Here is a 22857-nt window from a genome sequence, read left to right on the forward strand (position 1 = left end):
CCACGGATTGCAGTCCATGGGAGAAAAAGTCTAGAACATTCCTTTCTGAAGCCTGAGGCCCAATTTCCTGTATTGACACTACAGTCCCTTCTAAACAATGTTAATTCAGATAGATGTGCTGCTTCCTAAAGTCATGAGGCATTTTATTATTTAAAATAAGCACTTAGTCCTCGTGAAACAAAATCAGTTATAACGTTCATAGGAGGGGAAATAGCATTCATAATTCATAGATTCACTCAACAAATATTAAGGACCTTTTACATGTCTCATTAGCTTGCTCTTAGGCACTGGGGATGTGGCAGTGAACAAGAATGGATGTAAAGGGCAATTAAGCAATGGATGGTGGTAATGGTTGTACAACAATGTGAATGTACTTAATGCCACTGAACTGTATGCTTAAAAATGGTTAAAATGGTAAATTTTATGTTATGTTGATTTCACCACAATTAAAAAAAGGCAATTAAGGCAAATAAAAGGCAATACAGCGGGACTAGAGAAAGCACTTGGGGTGAGAGAGTTAGAGACTCTGAAAGGGGCCTCTTCCCTGCCTGGGGGGAGCCAAAGAGCTCCCTGGAGGGGTCATTGGGCCCCTGATCCAGAAAGAAGCTGGAGCCTTTGCCCTGCACAGCTTTACAACTCTAGGATACCAAATGGGATCTGTTGTGTGTGCCGTAAGGAAGGAGGAAGCTGCACCGGCTGGTAGAGACTGAAATGACTGTGTCCAGGCTAGGCCCCCATGCGCTCGGAGGCTGGCACCTTTCCGTCTTCACTTACCCTAGTCATTTCCTCGTGCTTTCCTTCACAGACAGCCATTCTGAGACGACAGGGTCGATACAAATGCTCGACAGTTCCTGCAAACGCACACGAGGAAGCGCAGAGCTTATTTGTCACGGAGGTAATGTGCTTTTTCTGCATTAATTTACATGGTATTTAAAAGTCATTTTTCTCTCACAGTCCTCCCCTTTTCTTTAAATTTCAACGATATTTTCAAGATAGTGTCAGAGGTGATTACATTTTTATGATGGAAGTTAAAATAGGAGGATGACGTGAGGTTTTCAGAGTCAGAAGTGTCAAGAGGGATCATTTCAAATGGCAAAACGTGAATTCTACAGAACTTATCTCACAGGCACGGAATAAGGGGAAACTTGAAAATGAACTCAGTGGACATCTCTGGCAGAGGCTTCGTGGTTGATACTGTTTTAATGGGGACTCAGCACACAATTTCTGTATCCGTTTACTTCATTTATATGTTTATACTTGCAACTTATTTTTGAGACTAGTTCAATATTCATGAAGTACCAGGTGATAATGAGCAGAGCCTGACTGTCTCTGATCAATGTATGATTATTATTACTCTTGTTTGATCTTACAAATAATGATTGTCTTGTTAAGGATGAAAGAGAAATTATTGCATTTAGATTGCTTGGGTTCTTTTTTTCTTAGTGTGTTTGTTTCTTCCTCCAGAAGCTTTTAGGTAGGATAAACTAATTAAGTGTTTTAATTTTGTTTCTTGATATATTCCTTCGTATAAAAATGATAGATTTTGAGGGAGCTGGCCCCATGGCATAGTGATTGAGTTCATGTGTTCCACTTCAGCGGCCCAGGGTTTGGGGGTTCAGATCCCAGGCGTGGACCTATACACTGCTCATCAAGCCATGTTGTGAAGGTATCCCACATGCAAAATGGAGGAAGACTGGCACAGATGTTAGCTCAGGGACAATCTTCCTCAAGCAAAAAAAAAAAGGATTTTTATTCCCATTTTTCTAGGTGATATTTAAATGATAAATATGCCCACCAATAAATTTGCCCATTACAAGGAAGCTATGCTTTTGTAAGTGAACACCAATTAAAATAACAATATTTAGTTTCTATTGATTTTTTCAAAAAATTAAATATGTATTTAAAAATTTTTAAGTGTGTTCTCTCATCCTTCTGAAAAGGTAGTTTCTTATCTCCTTTGCTACTATATTTCAGACAAATACAGCCAGATAGTTTATGTCTTAAATGTTTATTTTAAAGCAGGATGCAGGCAAACTGTGACTGACCCACCAGCAAAATCTGGCCTGCAGCCTGTTTTTGTAAATAAAGTTTTATTGTACACAGCCACACCCATTCATTTACATATTCCCTATGACTACTTTCTCATTACAACTCAGAGTTGAGTGGTTGCAATAGAGACAATGTGACCCTCAAAACTGAAAATATTTACTATCTGGCCTTTTGCAGAAAAAGTTTGTCAACCCCTGCTTTAAAGCATGTAGCAAAATTATTAACTCAATTCCCCCAATAGATTGACAAATATGGTTTTTGAGAGACAACTCTCCATTAAGTTCTTTAATGTGGGTTGAGCAATAACGACTTCATTCTTTGCTGCTGGAACCAACATAACTACACCCTCTTGGGACCCTTCCACTAGGGCGGGGTGGAGCAACACTTCCTCTCCATCCTCTGATCCAGAGGAGAATGGCCTAATAGCTTTTTTTAAAACAACTTCAAAAACCTTCAGTATAACTTCAAAATATTACTGAATTTCACAAGTTTGAAAGGTCAGTCATGAAATCAGCCAGTCAGATCCCTGTCTTTTTAGAGATGCATTCTTCTTGCTACTGATTTCTGATTGAACCCCTTACCTCCTAGACTTTCTACATCCCCAGAGGGATAGGGGTTGCTTGCCTTATTCTGTATTTCTTCCTTGGAATTTAGCGGGTGCCTGCCATGGACAGTCAACAATACCTTATTAAATGAATGAATCTCTAGCTACTTAACCTGGTTAACTATATTTTTTGCAGTCCTTATAATTTAAAATATTTAAACATTATAATTATCTCTCTTATCCATTTTTGCCTAAGCTGTTAAAAATTTGGGCATCCAGCTGTTCTGTTCATAAATGCACTGGTTGTATACATCTGTGCTTACTCATTTACTTTTTCATCGGGCAAGTTTATTTTATACTTCAGAAAGGTTGTAATGTCCTGCAATAGACTTTGGTAGTACAACTTTAGTTGCAATGTTTGATGAAATACCACCTTGGTTATGAGAGCTGCTGCTGTCTCTGATTTGGCCCCCTGAACAAAGAATAGGGACATGTCCAAAAGACTGTGTCATGCACAGTCAGACTTGACTTAGCTGTGCTAATGAACCTAGGGACAGTAGTGGGAAAATCCAAACCTACAAATAATTCTGACATCATACTAGTTTTGGAATGTAATTTTGAGTGTGGATGTCTCATGTTCTAAATATGAAAATGCTTTGAAAATTTTTTAAAAAGCATTTACAAGAATAAAATGGTATTTAAAACTATTTGTAACTATATAGCAAGGAAATTGAAAAGTTGTTCAGCTCCCACATGTCCTTAACCCTTTTCAGCTATTTATGCCACCTCTCAGAATGATAATATAAAAAGCTTACACTACTTTCCCTTTACACCCTTGCCAATAAAGTGCTTAGCATAGAGCCTGGCATAAGAGAAGCACTTGCTGTTGTTATTTTCATGACTTTGGAGGTAGAGGGGAGTTTGCTTCAGAAGGCTGTCAGGTATATGCTGTGATATAGATAAAAAAGGTTGGCAATATAAACAATAAAATGACATGGGCAAAATAGAGGCTTTGTTTGTGATATTTGTTACAGCCAGAGTCAAGTAAAGTAGGTAAGATATAAATACATTTATCTACCTATGTTTTCACTTATTCGTTCCCTTTTTTTCGCCATTCCACGTATGTGTTGTCAAGAGCTGCCTAAAATCATTTGAACTAACTTGATGGTAACTGACTCATATGCTTCGCTGATTGATTTTGACTCATTCATATTTGAAGATCTGGCAGATTCAGGCTTATAATCTTAAGACTGTACAAACTACTCAATGAGTCCTCCTGGATAGGTGAATAAAAGACACCATGCTGGTCTGTTGAGTCTGTCGTATAGCAAAGTAGTTTAATGCAGTCTCTGTAGGTTAGTGTCACCATAAAATACTTGGCAATGGGATGCTCCATACTTTGTACATTCTATACACTCAGGCATGTGCATACACGTGAAGATGTCATGGTGCCACTATGAATTGGAATCTAAATCTTTCCTCCTAATAACCTCACTCTGTCCCTTATAAACTAGAAGGAAAAACTGAGGACAAATTTATATAGTGTTGACTAACAGAGCTAGTTGTAATGTTAGTAAACACCTTGAAAGTGTGTTTTGGTTTCCATTCACTTTCATGTTCTAGAAGAGGCCACGTGACTTCTTAAGAACCAAGTACTTTAAAGTAAGAAACAAGAGGTTGTTATGTAAATGCAGCAAGATGAGGTGAAGTTTGTCTCCTTGTAAAATCAGCTCTCAGATCATGGATAATGGTAACTTAAAGTGACCCATTTTAGTGGTTCGTAAGCATCATAGGAACCTCTGATGGTGGAATTTCAGGCATGAGATAGTTGAGGGGAAAGCATTTTTTTCATGTTTGTATAGGTGTGCATTCATAAACCTACCCAAATGTTCTCTTAAAGTCATCACGTATCTTTTTTCTGTTCATCTTATACTTTTTATTTTTTTAATCCCCTCCCCACCAATAGTGCATCAAAACCTATAACTCGGACTGGCATCTGGTGAACTATAAATATGAAGATTACTCAGGAGAGTTTCGGCAGCTTCCAAAGTGAGTAAATGGTCAGACCACTCAAGGTGGGGTTATACACATAGGGAGAATTCTTTGTTCTTGAAATGCTTAGTATGTAACTTTATATGCAATCAGAGAAATTTTAAGGGGGTATGTAACTTTATATGCAATCAGAGAAAATATTTCTAGATGGTTTTTGTGTATATGGAGTAGCTATTGTTTACAGGGGTTTGATAATAGGAACCAAACCTAGTACTCTGGGATTGATAGGTGGTAATAAACACATGGATGGTTTAATTATGTCCAGTGATTGTTTTCAGGGTACCCCGAAGAGACATAAAAAGCATTTTATATTGAATAAGTTTTATATTTAAAAAAAGTAAATGAAAAAACAAGCATTTTCCTGGACAAATTTCTTTACCTCCTTTAAAGTGTTAATTCGTTCTAGAATACATCAAAAGCAAGTATGTTTAGATTGATTAGTGGTGGTTACAGTGAACCGGGGTAGATAGGTCTCACTTTGAGAGGATATCTGTTATAAAATGGTACATCCTGAAATGATGCAGTTGGCAAATTTAAGTATAATTGATTATGAAAATTGAAAGCAAATAACAGTGAATTGTGTTTCAAAAGTAATCATCGGCAATGAAAGTTTTACTGGAGACCCTATTAATATATTTTTCTTTGTATTTGTTGTTCTGTGAGTTTGAAATGTTTATACTATTCTCAATGGACCCAGCTATTTGTTTTTCCTATTTGTGTGGTTCAGCCACTCCTTAAGAGTGTTCAGCCAACTTCCCGACTGCCTCTTTTTAAACTTCAGCCGAGAACACTCCCTTTCAGCATTATCTTCTCCAGATGGGTATGCTTCTTAATTCTATATTTACCCAATACTCACTTGGGGATTTTTTAATTTTTTCCGTTTGATTGGATTGACCTGTCTTCACTGACACTCTCATTCATACTATTCTCATGGCTAAAGGAGAGTAGACTGTGAGATATAGTGTACTTAATGTATGATATACTTTTACTCCTGGTAGGTTTTACCTTTTGGCTTTAGTAAGAGTTTCCAATTGTGTGATGAGAAAGGAAGGGAGGATTGTCAGTGATTAAGAGCATACATTCTGTAGTCTGCCTGTGTCATCTGCTATTCCGCCCTCTGTGAGCCTCAGTTTCCTCATCTGTTAAATGGTCTTAGCACCAGTCTCCACCATCTAAAGGACTGAAGAAGGTAACACGTGTGAAGTACACAGCACAGTGCCCAGCACATAATAACTGTTTAACAAATGCTGGCTGCCATCGTTATTGTCGTGTTTTTGTTGTTAATGCCATCATCTAAGATTGTGGTTCCCAATCCTTTAAATGCAGTCACCCCATTTTCCATTTTCTCTCGTGAACTTCATATTAAAAGTTAAATCTACCAAGTCTTTATTTGTTAATAGAATTTCTCATTTTTAATATACCTATCTAACTCCCAACAAGCTCTGCCATCTTTTCTACAGTGTTTTTGGGAACTGTCTAACTCTTGGATCACCCACTTTGAAAAGAAATGGCATTGATTGTTTTTATACTTTATCTAAGTGGGCCAGCTTTGGATTTGTTATATGCTGGTTCTTCTGTTGGGGGAAGAAATGCAGTATCTCTTAATGGATTAGGTAATTATAAAACAAGTTTCTTTCTTCTTTTTAAAGCAAAGTGGCCAAGTTGGATAAACTTCCAGTTCACGTCTATGAAGTTGATGAGGAGGTCGACAAAGACGAGGTAGGATGATTGATTGCAGATTTAAAAATTGATTTATTTTACAGACTTAGAAGATTAATTAGAAAATTACCAACATTTAGCCAAAATAGGAATTGGAATGTTTTTTGAAACAGACGGAGAAGTTTTTTAAATGTATTGTTTGATTGATTGAAATAAGATCTCTGTTTCAACTTGACTGCTTAGCATTGCATGTTCTTCTGGTCCTGTTTATTTGTTCTGAGATCATTTTCAAAGACTTGGATAAAAACTGGCTGCATTGTTAAAAGATATCAAGATTAGTTAGACCTTAAGTTTAGATTGTTTTTCAACAGGATATCTTGAAACAAACTGGCAGCCAGTAGATTTTAAATGACTATTTCTTTAGTGATTGCTTTGAGTGAAGTGTGTAGTACCCAGAAGTTCTGATTTTAACAAGCTCACTTCCCCTGCTATTGGAGAAATGATTATGGATACAGAAGAGTACAAAGAAAGCAGGGCATTAAGGTGACTATGTCCACTGAGCCAGGGAAACCAATAAAAGGTCAGTACCACCCATCTGTGCATTTCTCATTCTCCATGACTCAATATTGGGTGCCTCACTGTGAGTTTAGGGGTTTTTTTTCCTTTTTCTTTTAATTGTTAGCTAAGCTGTAACACTGGCCACTCAAGAATGTTAACAATGTCCATGGTAGCAAATTATTTTAGAAACTCCTTTTAAATTAATTCTGGAAAGAGTTATGTGGTCATTCAAGATGGAAAACGATATGAAAAACTTGGTGCTGATTAATAGTAAGAAGAGGATCAATTGAAAGAATGCATGTAAGGGCACACAACAAACTGTAAAATCCTAGACAGGTAAGTTATTTCTATTATTGTTAACAATAACAACAATGAAACCACCAGTGTTACTATTGAGATGGTCTAAAACAAAGCCTACGATGAGTCTGTCTACAATTGTCCACTTGATTACAAAAATAAAGATCGTCATCAGAGACTAGTCTTAGGAGGTGTGAGCTGGGTCACCTGACGCTGTGTGGCCCTCTCTTCCCACAGTACCTGCTGAAGTATGTATCGGGCACGACCTTAAAGGGGCAAGGGAGTCACAAGGGAGCAATCTTAGCATGGATCAGGGTGTGGCAGAAGACTTGCCAGAGTGTGTATTTGTGTGTGTATATGTATTTCATTTATTTGTTTATTACATGTACCAATATATGCCTATATTTTTAGTAGCAGCTTGCAGCCACATGCCCACCTCCTTAAACTTAGATCTCAGAGCTTGGGGTCAGAACTTGAAGAAGGATGTTTCTTTATTTTTCTGGCTGTTTCTCTTGATGTGTCTAACTCTCCTTCTGTCCTCTATGCCTGTTGCGTTCTTGCCTCTCTTGCCTTCTATTCTGTTGCCCCCTCACTTTATCTCTCCTTTCTCTATTGCCTCACATTTCCTTCCTTTCTTTATTCACCTTTCCCTGAACTAAGCCTCTGGGAAGTATTCCAGGAATTTGCTTTTTGTCCTTCAACTATAGGGGAGTATAATTTGAAAACATTTTTCATGAAATCAGACGAGACCTTACAACTTGAGTGGTCAAGTATGGTATGTACTTTCTGTGGCTCATTAAACACTTAAAAATAAAAATTGGGTCTGGAACTAGCTTTGTCTTTTAATGGACTAAGGTTTTCAGAAATTTAGGCTTCTCTCTCTCTCTTTTACTGCTAAGTGGACTCTAAAGTAACTTGTAGGTGTTAGTGTCAGACGGTTACTCCAGTAAAGGGGGAAGGGGCAATCTGGCACCAATTGAATGGTTTCCCCATTGACCAGACTCACAGCAAATAACATAGGTACTATCAAGAGATTGTGGTGTTTTCCTTCTCTCCTAGGATGCTGCCTCCCTTGGCTCTCAGAAAGGTGGGATCACCAAGCATGGCTGGCTGTACAAAGGCAACATGAACAGTGCAATAAGCGTGACCATGAGGGTAAGGAGGCCCATCACCGTACTTTTCTCTCTGATTAAACCCTTTTTGCTATAGGTCTTAGAAGTAATGCTTAAGATGAATGGGCATGGTGTTTCTCCTGACAAAAGTGACATTGTCTGGGTAGTAAGCTGCCTCCCTGGTCATCATTCCCCATTAGTACAGACCCTTCGACCCATGTCCCCTCATCACCCTCTGACCACCAGCATTAAAAGATCATCATTGGGCTAGTGCAAAGGTGCAATTGCCAACACAGGCTTTCTTCTCTATATTAACTACCCAGTTACCTGGGGCATTGGCATTTGTTCTGGAGAGAATTGAAATGGTTTTTACATATATGCATGGTTGTGAGTTATTAATAGAGATCGTGACTTTTCATTTTTGAAACAATAGCTGTGTATTTTTCTCTCAGTCTTTTAAAAGACGGTTTTTCCACCTGATTCAACTTGGTGATGGATCCTACAATTTGAATTTTTATAAAGATGAAAAGATCTCCAAAGAACCAAAAGGATCGATATTTCTGGATTCCTGTATGGGTGTGGTTCAGGTAAATATGAAAAGAATTTTATCATCAAGTTTTCTTGCTTGTAAAAGTACCATCTGTGAATTAGCAGATTTAAGCAAATGCTTCCAAAATTGGCAATATTTGTGGTAGAAATATAATAGCTGACTTTAAAATTGTCTTATTTTTTATCATTTTAGAAGATGGCAGGTATAATATAGAGGCAGAATTATGTCGTAGTAGGCATGAGTGCTCTGATGCATGAGTTCTTGTGTTTAAAATGTGGCTCAGCTGCTTTTTAGCTATGTGACCTTGGGCCAGCTATTACCTGAAATTTCTTCATTTGCAAAATTTGGATAATGATACTGTTTCCTTAGTAGAATAAATGAGAGGATTGCATGAGTTAACTTGGAAATATGTAGAATAGTTCTTAGCATCTCAGTGATGACTTTTTTTTTTTTTTGGTGAGGAAGATTGGCCCTGAACTAACATCTGTGCCAATCTTCCTCTATTTTGTATGCGGGACACCTCCACAGCATGACTTGATGAGCAGTGTGTAGGTCCATACCTGCGATATGAACCTGCAAACCCTGGGTCGCCAAAGCTGAGTGTGTGATCTTAACCACTGTGCCACTGGACTGGCCCCCTCAGTGATGACTTTTACCACCACCATCATAGTACCAGTAGCAGAGTAGCATATTGGTCAGGAGATTGGGTTTCAGATCCAGAATGAGTTCAAGTTCCTGCTCTACCACTTACCAGCTGTGTAACATGAAGATATTTTTTAACCTCTCTGTGCCTCAGTTGCCTCATTTGATAAATAGGATAATAATAGTACTGAATATGATTACTAAGAGGATTAATTAATACATATAAAGATCTTAGAACAGTACTGGCACAAGATAAGCTTTCAGCCAATATTAGGTATTTTTATCATAGTGCTATTGCAGTTGTAGAGTTATTCTTTAAAATGGTTTTGAATTATACATAATACATGAGTGTATACGTATTATAAAAAATCAGACAATTCAGATAATGTGGAAGTCCTTGTTGACCCCCATCACTCCTTTTCCCAAAGAGCTGCTCTTACCAGTTTGATGTGCGTCCTTCCGTACTTTACAGAATTGTCTTTGAAAACAAGTTGCCAGTTTCCCCATCTGTCTGTCATCTATCCATCCAGCCATCCATCCTCCCATTTACCCACTCCCCTGCCATTTTCCTGGGAGATCTAAAGCAGCAACTTACAAGGATACATAAAACACAGGATAGCATAAATTTAATGTGGGTTTTAAAGCAGAGAGGTGAACAAGGAGTCAGGGTAGGGAGGAGATGAAGTAGAATTAAGCTAAGAAAAAAGCATATGTTTTAAAGACTGCTGTGGGTGAGTGAGAAACAGCTCCACGCTTTCTAGCTTGGAGACCCGTTCAGTCGCACAGTACACATGGTTACAGACAATCCAATTAGTCAGAAGCTGCCCGAGTAATCTCAGAATGAAGATCATTCAGGCATTTCTCTTGGGGGCCCTCATACAGAGGGCACTGTGTGATTAATGAAAATCTCCCTGACAACTCCTCACAATAGATAGAGTCACCATTATCAGAGAATTCTTCCTTAAAATGACTCAGTGTTGGCTGCTGACATGGCCCAAAGCTCGGTTCTATAAGAAAGGTTGTTCTGTGGGGCCAGCGTGATTAAGGTTAGACATGTAGCTCTCTGGTTTGACCTCCGCATGTTCACATGTTTATTTAAAATTAAATTGCTTTTTCATCCAGGTAATACATTCATCTCGTTTAACTAGTCAGACTGTGGAAAGACAGCACTACAGGCACATACCTGCCTGCATTACCCCCACTTCACCCACTCCCCTGAAATGATCATTTTCAACTCTTTCCACTCTTTTTTCTGGAATTTGCCTCCATATTGCTAGATTATGAGTGATTGCTGCTCTTTATTCATCAACTGTGGACATTATCTGATGGTAGATGGCATTTTAGCTACTGCAACCCCGCTTCCTGTCTAACCTGGACTAATTGCTTTCTCAGCCTCTGCATAGCTGCCATGCTGGAAATTCCCTTTTCCTTCCTCCCTATGTTGGATTCCATTTCCAGGATCCTGTGTCTTTCTTGTTTTACTTTCTTGTTTTGGGGGAGCACATCCTCTAGGAGCATCCTGAGAAATCGTGTGTTAAGATGTTAGTTTTTTGAGAGTTAGCATATCTGCAAATATCTTTCTTTTGGCATTCACACTTGATAGATAATTTGGCTGGATGTAGAAATCCAAGGTGAAATTTACTGTAGAATTTGAAGACATTTCATTATCTTTTAGATGCTAGTGTTATTTTGGAGTCTGATGTTAGTCTTATGCTCTATTCTTCTTGATCTTCTCTTGATCTCTAGTAACCTGAAATTTAGTTTATTGTGTCTTGATTTTGATTTTTTTGGTAAACTTTTTTGTTAAAGTATAACATACAAATAAAAATATACATATAATGAATGAATGACTGAATTTTTACTGAGTTTGGATTTCTTTACCTCCGAGTTCTCATTCTGGAAACTCTATCCTGCACATTCAGGCCACGTTGTTCTTCCTGAACTCCCGTCAGGAGTTGGTCTTCAACTCAGCAAGTCTGCAGGACTCTGTTTGGGTTCTCCTTCCTGTGCCCCCATCCAGATATAGCCTCCAGGCAGAAAGCTGAGGTGATAGTAGGGCTCCCCTCATTTGTATACCTCCTATCAGGGATCACAAGCCTGCCTCACCTTTTGTCAAATGTCTGGAAACAGTTGTTTCATCTATTTTGTCCAGTTTTCTAGTAATTATGTTGGAAGAGTAAGTCCAAACCCTGTTACTTTATCATGACAAGAACTGGAAGTTAGGGTTCCAAACTCAGATATCTACAGGGGTCAAGCAGATAAATTAAGTGAAAGAAGAGGCCTGGGTGTCAAGCAATAGGGAATACTGGGGACTGTGACAACCTGGAGCACAGGTGGTCCTGTTTAAAGCAGGCAGCTGCCTCTCAGTTGTAACTGATGCTGCCAGGTGAAACTACCAGCTCAGGGTTGCCAGATCATCTGGGTTTTCAAGAAAGCCAGAAATTCAAAATTTAGTTAAATCTTGGTATTTTTAATTATCAGTAACTAATTAAAAAATGAAAAGAACTGTGCAGGACCAAAAACAAAAAAAAAAAAAAAAAGGGAGAATACATGAAAGTATATTTGAGCCCTAGATCAAGACTATAGCACTATGTAATATTCACTGAAAATTATTTTTGCATCAACAGCCAATAGACGCATGATGTCTCTCAGCTAGTAACCCAACGTCAGCTATAAGCTGCCATGGTAGAAACCAAATTATATCAAAGTATGTTTATTCATAGTGTAAAGTAAGGAGTACTGGAGAGAATTATCAATGACAGTGAATTAACTTCTGTGTGGGATTCCCAAGTAGGAGTTTCATTTGTATTCTTAAGCTGAGAGACATTTTAAGTTACTTTTTAGTTGAATTTTCTGGCGTTGACTTTAAAAAAACATTTAAAGCAAAACTAAATGTATTTGACAACCTCATTTTGAAAGTAGGAAGTAATTAGTTTTGTTGCCTGTCTTCGGCATGGTGTGTAGATGATTTATAAGTACAGCATCCCTGCTGTTATTTAGTCCCTGGAATAAGTTTCAGAATCTAAGGTTCTGACTTTAATGGACATCTCTTCCTTTATATTCTTCTTGCAGATGTGGCTGATGGTGTTTAACACTTAATGAATTGTATGTAGGGCTTCAAAAATTTAAAATAATTTGTTTTTTTGGTGTCTCTTTGTAAGCTAAGTGCCAAAAATTGTGGTTTAAATGGGTTTTCTTTTAAATTGCATTGGGACATTGTAAAAAAAAATTAATTGATGAATGCTATGGGTTCAAAGACATGCCTAAGCTAACATTTTTAAATGAATCTGAAAAAATCCAGTTTAGATTCTTGGGGCCTGAAAGTATTTTAGAAACTTGAAGTTTATTACACTTATTTTGCAGATAAGTAAACTCAGGCTCAGAAAGAGGAATGACTTAGATTCAACGCCTTATGTTTCCCCTACTTTTTAACTTTTTATTTTCATAATCGTGAGTATGTGAGGAGTGTGGGAGAGAGAAAACTCATTTCATATCCAGCCTTTTGACTCCTCTGATTCTTGCCTTGAAGTGAAGTTTAAGTGAGGTCCAAGGTGGCAATTACAGAGCCCACAGCAGGCAGTCTGTGCACGGTAGTTTGTGTGGCTTTGCCCGGAGCCGCACTCTCCTTCGTGTTTCTGAGAACTGCACTGCAAAGAACATAGAGATGCCTTTGGGAGGGTCACCCTGTCCCTGAGACCCACCCTGAGGAGCCCCCTCAGGGACTGCCGCTATCCAGCTAGAATTTTAGCAGATAAGGTCTCTGCTGTCCCTTCGACAGGTTGGTGACAGCTTGTGATATAACATTCTGGGGGGGATTTTGCTCACCAGAGGACATTTGGTAATATCTGGAGACACGTTTTGATCTTCACAACTTGGGGTATGCTACTCACGTCTAGCAGGTAAGGCCAGGGATGCTGCTAAACATCCTCCAAAGCACAGCACAGCACCCACAACAAAGAGTTATTAACCTCAAATGTCAGTAGTGCTGAGGCTGAGAAACCCTGGTCTAGGGCTCATTTGTCCTCTGTCATTTAATGCGTGTGGACTGCTGGTTTTGTGCTGTGAGCCAGACGCCCTATCACAGGCATAAAAACCAGAGGCACGAGGGAAGGTTGCAGACATGGTGTCCAAATATCTTTTGGGACTCATAGATGATGAGAAAGTTCCAGATAAGGAAGTCAAACATATTGCTAGATAATGATTTGCTTTTTAAAATGTGACACCACACAGCTTCGTTAAAAAAAAAATAGAGGAATTGAAAATTTTCAATGAAATTTCATTCATTCAACAAATATTTTTTTTCAAGAGCCTGTTATGTGCCAGGCAGTGTTCTGGAAATAGGGATGTAGCATTGAACAAAAGAAATCTCTGCCCTGAGGAGCTTCCCTTCCATTTGAGGGGACAGACAACAAGTGAGATAAATATGTAAAGATGTAATGTGTCAGATGGGAAAATAAAGCTGTGGAGAAAAAGTAGGGAAGGTGGATAGTGATGGGAGTTTATGGGGGAGGGGCTTGCACTTTTTAGATTTCTTCGCCCAAAATGCCAGTGAGATAGCACCCATCAGCAAATAATAAAGAGAATTTTTCTTAAAGCCATCTAGTTCTTTTAAAATGTGTCTCTTTACCCTTTTCCCATTTCAGAACAACAAAGTCAGGCGTTTTGCTTTTGAGCTCAAGATGCAGGACAAAAGTAGTTATCTTTTGGCAGCAGACAGTGAAGTGGAAATGGAAGAATGGATCACAATTCTAAACAAGATTCTCCAGCTCAACTTTGAAGCTGCAATGCAAGAAAAGCGAAATGGAGATTCTCATGAAGGTAAGTAGGCCCAGCTTTCTCCAGGTACACACACTCTGCGGGCATCTTTACCTTTGCCCGAGGACATAGGAAGTAGACATATATGTTACACAGGTATGTGAGAAATGGGACAGATGTGAGCTCTTTACAGATATCCTGTCAGCAAAGGTTTTGTCACGTTAAAATTCACTACCCTGACATCATTTTTAAAAGGAAATCGTTCAATGGGAAGAACCACAGCTTTGGGGGCAGAAAGGAAGACTGAGTCCCAGCAATTCCATTTTTCAGCTGTGAGACCTTGGGCAAGCTATTTACATTTTCTGAACCTTGGTTTACTCACCTGTAAATTGAGAATAAAAATGAAACTTGCTGGTCAATGGGAAGATTAAATAAGATAACGTATTTCAAGAACCTGGCATAGAGTCAGCACTTAAAATACTGTTTATAGTTGGTTATCATTAATCATATCCTTTGGAATTTTCATGACAAATTTAGGGTGGGCAGAAGCCTCAGATTAAATTGGTGGAAAAAATCTGGCTGTGTTCTTGAAAATTCATGTTTTTTTCCCAAGACCTTAAACAGGTGATTCTCAACTGTAGCTGTGCCTCAGAAGGGCCTGGGAACTTTTAAAAAATACTCTTTCCTTTGTCCCACCAGAGATTCTGGTTTACTTGACCTGGGGTGGAGCTGGGCAGGCCTGACTTTTAGTGGGTCTGTTGAGTGACCGTGTGGGCTGGTGTTCATAGCTAGTTCAGTCCTAATTAGACAGTGTCCGTGCTATACCAGCCATTAAATGTTTAGCTCTCACCACTGGGCCTGGGTATCACTTTTTAAAACCTCTGAAGTGTTTCTAGTGGGCATCCAGAGTTGAAAACCACTGCATTTGGAGGCACATAAGAGAAACGACCTTCTGCCTCCTGTTTTAAATAAAATATGTTCAATTTACTAGTGACTTAGGTAATCTGTGTTTCCATTTTAGATGATGAACAGAGTAAATTGGAAGGTTCTGGTTCCGGTTTAGATAGCTATCTGCCTGAACTTGCCAAGGTAACATCATCTTAAATTTTCTGCTCTTTATAGAATGAATGATATTGAAGTATTTCTCATTTCATGAGTTTGTCCAGGATGGAATCTGTTGAAATGATGAACGATTATGTTGTAGTAAATCATTGTAATGATGCTGTAGTTACTGCTCTCTGTTTTCTGACCTGAATTTGAGGTGAGGTGAAATACATTACTGACCTGAGTTGGATTTCAGTGTGTTTTCCAGAAAGTGCCTTAAAAGTATTCCCTTATTATTATTCTTTACTTTTCCCTCCATAACATTCAATACCGCATTGCAAGTATTGAAGAAATAACCAAAATGCACAGGTAAATGTTCCTATAGTAACATGGTACTCACTCTGTTCACACATATGCTCCCCCTTATTCAAGTTAATAGACACAATTCCAAAGATGATGGATTGTGGTAATCTTGCCACTAAACCGGAGAGGGGTTGCCTGAGAGTTATATAAATTGTTCCAGGGTCACTCTGAATGGAAAAAAAAAGTTATACCTGTTTTTTATCATTTTGAGAAACTTAAAAGTTACTGAAAAGCACAAAGAAGATCAAAACAACCATATTTCCACCACCTAGATTCAACACCTGTTACTGTATTGTCTTTTTATCTTCCATATTTTTAAAGAAATAATATGCCAGTTGTGGTTGAAGTTCTTTTTAAACACCATCCTTACTGCATTCCCTTCTGCCCCTGCAACCTCAACCAGAGACAACCACTATTATGAGTTTTCCGGGATTACTTCTTTTTTTTTTTTTAAAGATTTTATTTTTTTCCTTTTTCTCCCCAAAGCCCCCCGGTACATAGTTGTATATTCTTCGTTGTGGGTCCTTCTAGTTGTGGCATGTGGGACGCTGCCTCAGCGTGGTTTGATGAGCAGTGCCGTGTCCGCACCCAGGATTCGAACCAACAAAACACTGGGCTGCCTGCAGCAGAGCGCACAAACTTAACCCCTCGGCCACGGGGCCAGCCCCTTTCCAGGATTACTTCTACTTAATTTTTATATCTTTACCAGTATATCTGTCATAATGATACATATGGTGTTATTTTTTATGTTTAAAAATGTTATGTAAATGCTGATGTATTATTCTGCTCTTGCTTTTATTTTTTAATTCATTTTCGTTTTTGAGATCCATCCAAGTTGGTATATATATCTAGCTCATCCCTTTTATTGCATTGTGTAAGCATTTTATTTTAGCTGTTCTATTATTTCAGTTTTTTTCTATTACAAACAATGCTACAATGAATATCCTTGTACTTGTCTCCTTGTATGCATCTATGAATGATTCTTTTTTAAGTAAGAGAAATATCTTTGTCTTCTCTGGCCCTTTATATTCTTCCTCTGTTACTGCCTTTCTGTTCTTTTTTTTGCGAATACAGTGAAATAGAAACCTTACATACCCACATCTTGAACACTGTAATAGAACACATGGTTTATCTGTATATGATTATAAATAGACGAGCATTCAGCATTGACCTTTAGTTTAAGACAACATGGCTGTTCTAAAACATAAATCTCCCTCCCTGGCTAGGACATTAGAGTATTGTTTTCCTTCAGGATTTGACTGTTACCACAGTATCTTTTTAGCACCTGCCCATTAAAGCCAATTTTAGTGCTACCATTGTAACTTCTTTCTAGGCTGGGACAGTTTTGGCTTGTGTTTTTGCATTTTCGTGTTATGAACTTCTGTGTAACATATTTTGCATTGAGATTTGCTTTTTTGTTTCTGAATATTTAGGGATTCATAATTTCTCAAAGCAAAATGTTTGAACCTGTTGTGTTTGTAGAAGCAGATAATATATGCAGTACAATGGAAAATTCAGAAAGTAACTGTCTACACTTCCTGGGTGAACATAATGGATACCTAGGAGAAGACTCATATTATTTGAGCCTAATGTTGATTAATTAGAAATCTGTATTTTTTCTTGTGAAGACAAGCAGGAGTTGTGCCCTCCTTTCTTCTCTCACTGCTTACCACTACTTGGCCAGCATAATTCAGTATACCTTGATCCTAAGACTAGGAGATTAAAATATATATATATTTAAATAATATATTTATTTTAAAAATATGTATATAACATGTTTAGAGCTATTTTCAAACTGGGTAACAACCAAGTTAGCTGAAACTATTTTAGTTGGTAACATCAATTTAATTGGTTTTAACCCCTATTTTTACTTGTTTTTTGTTTTGTTTTAATTTTTTATTCTTTTTTTATTGAAGTACAACTTACATAGAATAAAATGCCCAAGTACTAATTGTACAGCTTGCTGGATTTCTTTTTTTGTTTGTTTTTGAGGAAGATTAGCCCTGAGCTAACTACTGCCAGTCCTCCTCTTTTTTGCTGGGGAAGCCCTGCCGGAGCCAACATCCGTGCCCATGTTCCTCCACCCCATACATGGGACACCTACCACAGCACGACGTGCCAAGCGGCGCCACGTCCGCACCCGGGATCCGAACCGGCGAACCCTGGGCCGCTGAGAAGCGGAACGTGCGAACCCAACCGCTGCACCACCCGGCCGGCCCCAGCTTGCTGGATTTCGCATTTGTAGAGCGCACAACCACCACCCAGATCAATATATAGAACGTTTCCAGCATCCCAGCAGACTGCTTTGTACTCCCCCCCTAGCTGATACTTCTATTATTTTTACCTCTACCTCATTGTAGATTAGTTTTGACTATTCTAGACCTGCCTATAAATGGAATCATACAGTACGTACTCTTTGTGTCAGGCTTCTTTAGCTCAACATTATGTGACCCAGATTTTTTAAAAAAATAAATGACATAGAACTGAATGGAGAATATTAAAGTACATTGCCCTTAATAATGATAGGTATTATTTTTTTAAAAAAACTATACATATAGTGTGTGTGTGTGTATTGAGTAGTGATGTAAGCATATTTCTTACTGTGGATCATGGTCCAAGCGTGAAAAATGCAGCATTGTAAGAGGTTAACTGTCATTCTCTTCCCCCAGCTCTCAAGTGTTCTAAAAATATTTTTATTCATGAATAAAAATATTTTACAAAAAGGCAGAAGATAATTTTTCAAAGGGAAAAAGAAAAAGAATAAAGAAAATTAAGATGTATTGTCATTCACTCAACATACTCCCATCACACCTGGAGGGGGCAGGTGTCTTGGCCTACTCAGTGCTGTGCAGTGGAAGGAGCCCGCGCACCATTGTGCCTGGCTCTCAGCCCCTTCAGAATCCAGCGACCTTAGTGTGAGTGTATTTTTGGCTGTTTATAACCCCCTACAGTATATCTGAGGTGGGGATCATTTGTACCTGTTAAGACAGCAGAGAAGTTGACTGATAACTGGTCATCCTGTTTTTAGAAAGAACGGACTCCATTGTTGCAGAATCTGAGATTGAAGTAGAAAGTGGGAGGGGGAGCAGGAGAGAGGCTGGAGGCACACAGCTGTGCAGGGAGGGGAGTTTAGACAGGGGATGAAGAGGTAATGAGGTCAGGACCAGGGAAGGAAGGTGTAAGAAAGGGTCCAAAGGGAGATCAGGCCACAGTTAGGTAAGATGGCAGAGAAAGGACTAGAACAATGGGGGCAGGCAGAAGGTAGTTGAAGATGTAATTTAATGGCAGGCTTTCCTCTGGTCAACTCCTTCTTCTGCTTCATTCATCCTGTTTCCCTAGCTTTTGTTTTCCACTGTGACTGAGACATAACCAAACAGGATATGAGCGACAGGAAGTTGTTTTAGTACAAAAATAACCACTGTTTCGTTCTGGAATATAGTGGAGGGGCCCTTACATATGGTAGGGGCAATTCAGATTTAGGTTTTCAGAATATTTTGTTTATTCTTGGCCCTTATGTTGTTTGTACATTTAGTACCGAACATCTTTATTGTTTTCTTATTAGGGGACATGCTGTATCTACCCTAAAACTTCTTCCTTTCCTGCTATTGTCTAATATGGAACCAAACATATTATTTGTTGTAAATTTAACAGCATTTATAGTATCAGAGTACAGTCTTATAAGCATTTTTATTAAATACACAAACTTTAAAGTTAGTTAATTGGTTTCTTCCCCGCAAAGTCAAGGGGTAATATGATCAGGTTGTAAACCTGATTACTATTTATTTAATAATTTCCTTCTCTGGTTACATTTATCTTAGGTGACATTGGGATATATGTATCACCTCCTTGTGTAAAGATAGTATGAAGAAAACCCTCGTGCTTCTGCCTATATTTTCCTCCACAGCTTTTCTGTTTTTGAGCTTTTTTTGTACTCAAAGAACAGCAACTCACCTTAATTTGGTCTCCTCATGTGATTCTGAAAGAGAAGCATTGTTTCATGTTAATCCAAAATTGCTCACATCCTGTTAGCTTATAACTTCTTTTTAGCAAATGAACTTATCTTTCTAGGTAAATCTTCCGCAGTTGAAAGGATAAAGTATGATGTCTCAGAGTATGAGGAGGAGGAAGAGCCAGGGGGCCAAGCTCACCAGTACTTGTTGGAACCCAGTTTCACAGATGCCTTTTTTGATTTTTTTAAAACTAAGCCTGTAATAGATGCTTCCTTCCCTATATCCTAATCCAGAAATCTCTGTTACTGTATTATGATACAAAGGAATTGGCTAGGGTTGTGTTTGTGAGGTCAGCTGGCATTCTATTTCTTGGGCCTCCTTGTTCTAAAATGCTTTATTATAGTTTTGTGACACAGAGGATGAGATGATCGTCCCAGGGAGTTAGATATCTTGGAAGTAGTGGAAACAAATCATGACAGCTCTTTAAATTAAAAAGCATATATCCTGGCCTCAAAGGATTTTGCTAAGTCTTCCTATTCCAATCCGTTCTGTTTAAATGACCTAACAATCAACACAATATTTTTTTGATAACTTATCCTCAAAATAAGATGCTATTGGTGATAGTCTTCGCATTTTGATTGTTTTGCCTGCTCAGAGATAAACTCAAGACACTGAGTATGCATAAAGCTTACAGTAGTCCTTCTCGAAACTCTTGAGTGTTTGGTCCATAACTGCTTCTTAAGACAAAGAAGGAAACATTGTCAGGGTGTGTCGTTAGTGACTAAACATAGGGTTTGCAGGAGTGGGGAGAATAGCTTTTGTTTTAAACAAATCATTCTCTTCTTTGACTCCTGAGCAAATGTGAGTTTTTACAGAGAAGGGCTCTGCCACTGTCCGTTTTCTTCCTCCATTGTCTTCTCATTTTCTTCTACACTGAACCCAAAGTAGTAGGTGGGCTATGGGTGGGACGGCAGCAACAGGGTTTGGGGAAGAGCCAGTCCACTTCTTCCTACCTCCACCGTATGGACTGACCACAGGTTATTTTAAGAGCACAGCTGTTTTCTCTCACTTTGAAAAGTAGTTGACTGCATAGTCTTTGGGATAATGTTTTTTTACAGTTTTTTTTTTGTGGGCCCTTAGATTGTGAAGTGTATGTTATAACAATTTATTTTATTGTCTTTACTAAAATATAAATGTGCTTGCTGTAATAAGTAAAAATATCCAAAGATGTATAAAAAAAAGTTAATCTTTTCCCTTCATCCTCCATTTCCACATTCTTGAGAGCACTGATGTTGTTAACCTATTGTAATTCATCTTTTACCAAACTGATTGCTCGTAGAAATATATACACACATATGTAGAGTTTTTAGTTATTTTTGAAAATATGCTCATGATATATACATTACTCTGCAACTTGTTCTATCACTTAAAAATATTTCAGGGATGTCCCTCTGGGGCCATAGACGATCTAGTTTACTCATTTTTATAGTTGCATAATATTCCAAATATGAATATTGCATACTTTATTCAGCTGTCTCCCTATTCATGAACATTTAGGTTTTCAGTTTTTAGCGTCTACAAACAGTGTACAATAAATGTCATGACCTATTTGTCAGCTTAAATGCTTGTGGTCCTGTTGCAGTAGGAAAAATTCCCAAAAGTGGGATTTTTGAGTCAGAAGTTATTGTGTTTTTAATGCTTTAAATGTTGCCAGGTTACTTTCCCAAAGGGTTGTAATGATTCGCATTCCCATTTCTCTACATCCTCACCAGAGGAGTGAAAAATTGTATTTCACTACTTTGATTTGTATTTTGCTGCTTAGTAGTGACGTTTTTTCATATTTTCATATATTTATTTGCCATTTGTATTTCTTCTTCTCCCACTTGCCTGTTCATATTCTTTAGCTATGTTTTTTTCTTGTCTAATAGTTAAGAGTTGAGCTCTGAAGCCAGACAGCCTCAGTTAGATGCCAGGCTTCTATTTAATGTTGTAAGGTCTTGGGCAAACTATTGAACCTCAGTGTCTTCTCTTTTAAGCAGGGATAATAATAGTATCTGCATCCTAAGATTGTACGAAATTTAAATCAGCACTTAGGATAATATGTAGCATAGAGAGTTGGCTATTATCAATAAATAAATTTGCTTTTATCATTATGATACTTACACATACTTATTATTCTCTGGCTCTGGGGCAAAGCTATGCCCTTCTCAAGCTACAGTTTCTTACCACGTAGGTTTCACTTGGTAATTCCTTCAGCCACTGTTTATCAGGTGTCCCCTCTGTTTAGTGCGTCCTAGACCTTGGGAAGGATGGAGAAGCTGAGTTTGCCTTTTATCTTATCTCGTACCAGAGCTGTCAATGTATGTAAGAGAGTATAAGCTTTTAGGTTATTTTTACATCTAATGTTGCCTCTTGTTTCCCATTAGATGGTCTCTTTAGTGAAGAATATATCCTTTGGATGTTAGTGGCAATATCAGAATGCTTTGAGTCTGTTTTGGCTAGTCATTGACTTTTTTTCCCTTTTAATGTGTCTGCATCCCTGTTTGTCCTCTAATTATATTGAGCTCATAGCAGCCATTCTTGCTTTATTCATTTCTCATCTCCTAGTGCAGTCAGCTTGAGACAACAAGCTTCTTTCAGAAGGGTACCAGGAATTTCATCTACATTAAGAACCCATTGCCCTTCCCCAGTGTCCGAGATCACAGTGTTTGCCTTTGTTGAAGGACTCAAGCAGAACTTCAGAAGCAGAATGCATTGCTGTTGGTGGTGGCTTGCAGCACCTAGTACTGATGTTTTTGTTAAGAAACGTCATGGGTGGTATACAAAGTAAAAAGCAAATTCTTTGGGTTCAGTTAAGTAGATTCTACATGCAAATATTTTGGCTCTTTTGATGTGAAAAATTAGGAAAGGTGATAGGCAAAATGGAGTAAAAAAGTGGCCCCATCTCCCATGTGGAGAGAGCCTGCTTCAGCCACATTTTCCCCTGTGAACAGATGTTTTATAGGAATGTCCCTTAACCTCCAGAAGACTTAAAACTCCCGTAGATAGCATCAAGATAAGCTTTGTTATGGCAAGAGACTTGAGCCATCATTCTTGTTCAACATTTTTACTCAGAAATGAAAATAGAGTCCAGGGAGGCTAACTGGCTTGCCCAAGTTCACACAGTTAACAACTGAACTAGAATCCAGTTTCTTAGTATTCTGGTGGTCATTTCATCTTGCTAGACGTAGACCGTTGGTTAAATATAGTCATGAAAGAGTTTGGATCATTGCTAAGAACCTA

At 38.3% G+C, this 22857-nt stretch overlaps 1 protein-coding gene across 14 annotated transcripts in view; it reads left to right on the forward strand.

The window, feature by feature from the left end:
• The window catches only part of DOCK9 (dedicator of cytokinesis 9), a 273741-nt gene that overhangs the window by 141062 nt on the left and 109822 nt on the right, over positions 1-22857 (forward strand). For all 14 annotated transcript variants that reach the window (XM_046664993.1, XM_046664998.1, XM_046664997.1 and 11 more), the window contains exons 3-9: positions 806-895; positions 4560-4642; positions 6295-6364; positions 8219-8314; positions 8724-8858; positions 14107-14281; positions 15240-15307. In XM_046664993.1, coding sequence (XP_046520949.1) covers positions 806-895; positions 4560-4642; positions 6295-6364; positions 8219-8314; positions 8724-8858; positions 14107-14281; positions 15240-15307 — 717 coding nt within the window. The remainder of the gene's footprint in view (positions 1-805; positions 896-4559; positions 4643-6294; positions 6365-8218; positions 8315-8723; positions 8859-14106; positions 14282-15239; positions 15308-22857) is intronic.

The sequence above is a fragment of the Equus quagga genome, chromosome 6 (assembly GCF_021613505.1).
Source record: "Equus quagga isolate Etosha38 chromosome 6, UCLA_HA_Equagga_1.0, whole genome shotgun sequence".
Classification (NCBI taxonomy): domain Eukaryota; kingdom Metazoa; phylum Chordata; class Mammalia; order Perissodactyla; family Equidae; genus Equus; species Equus quagga.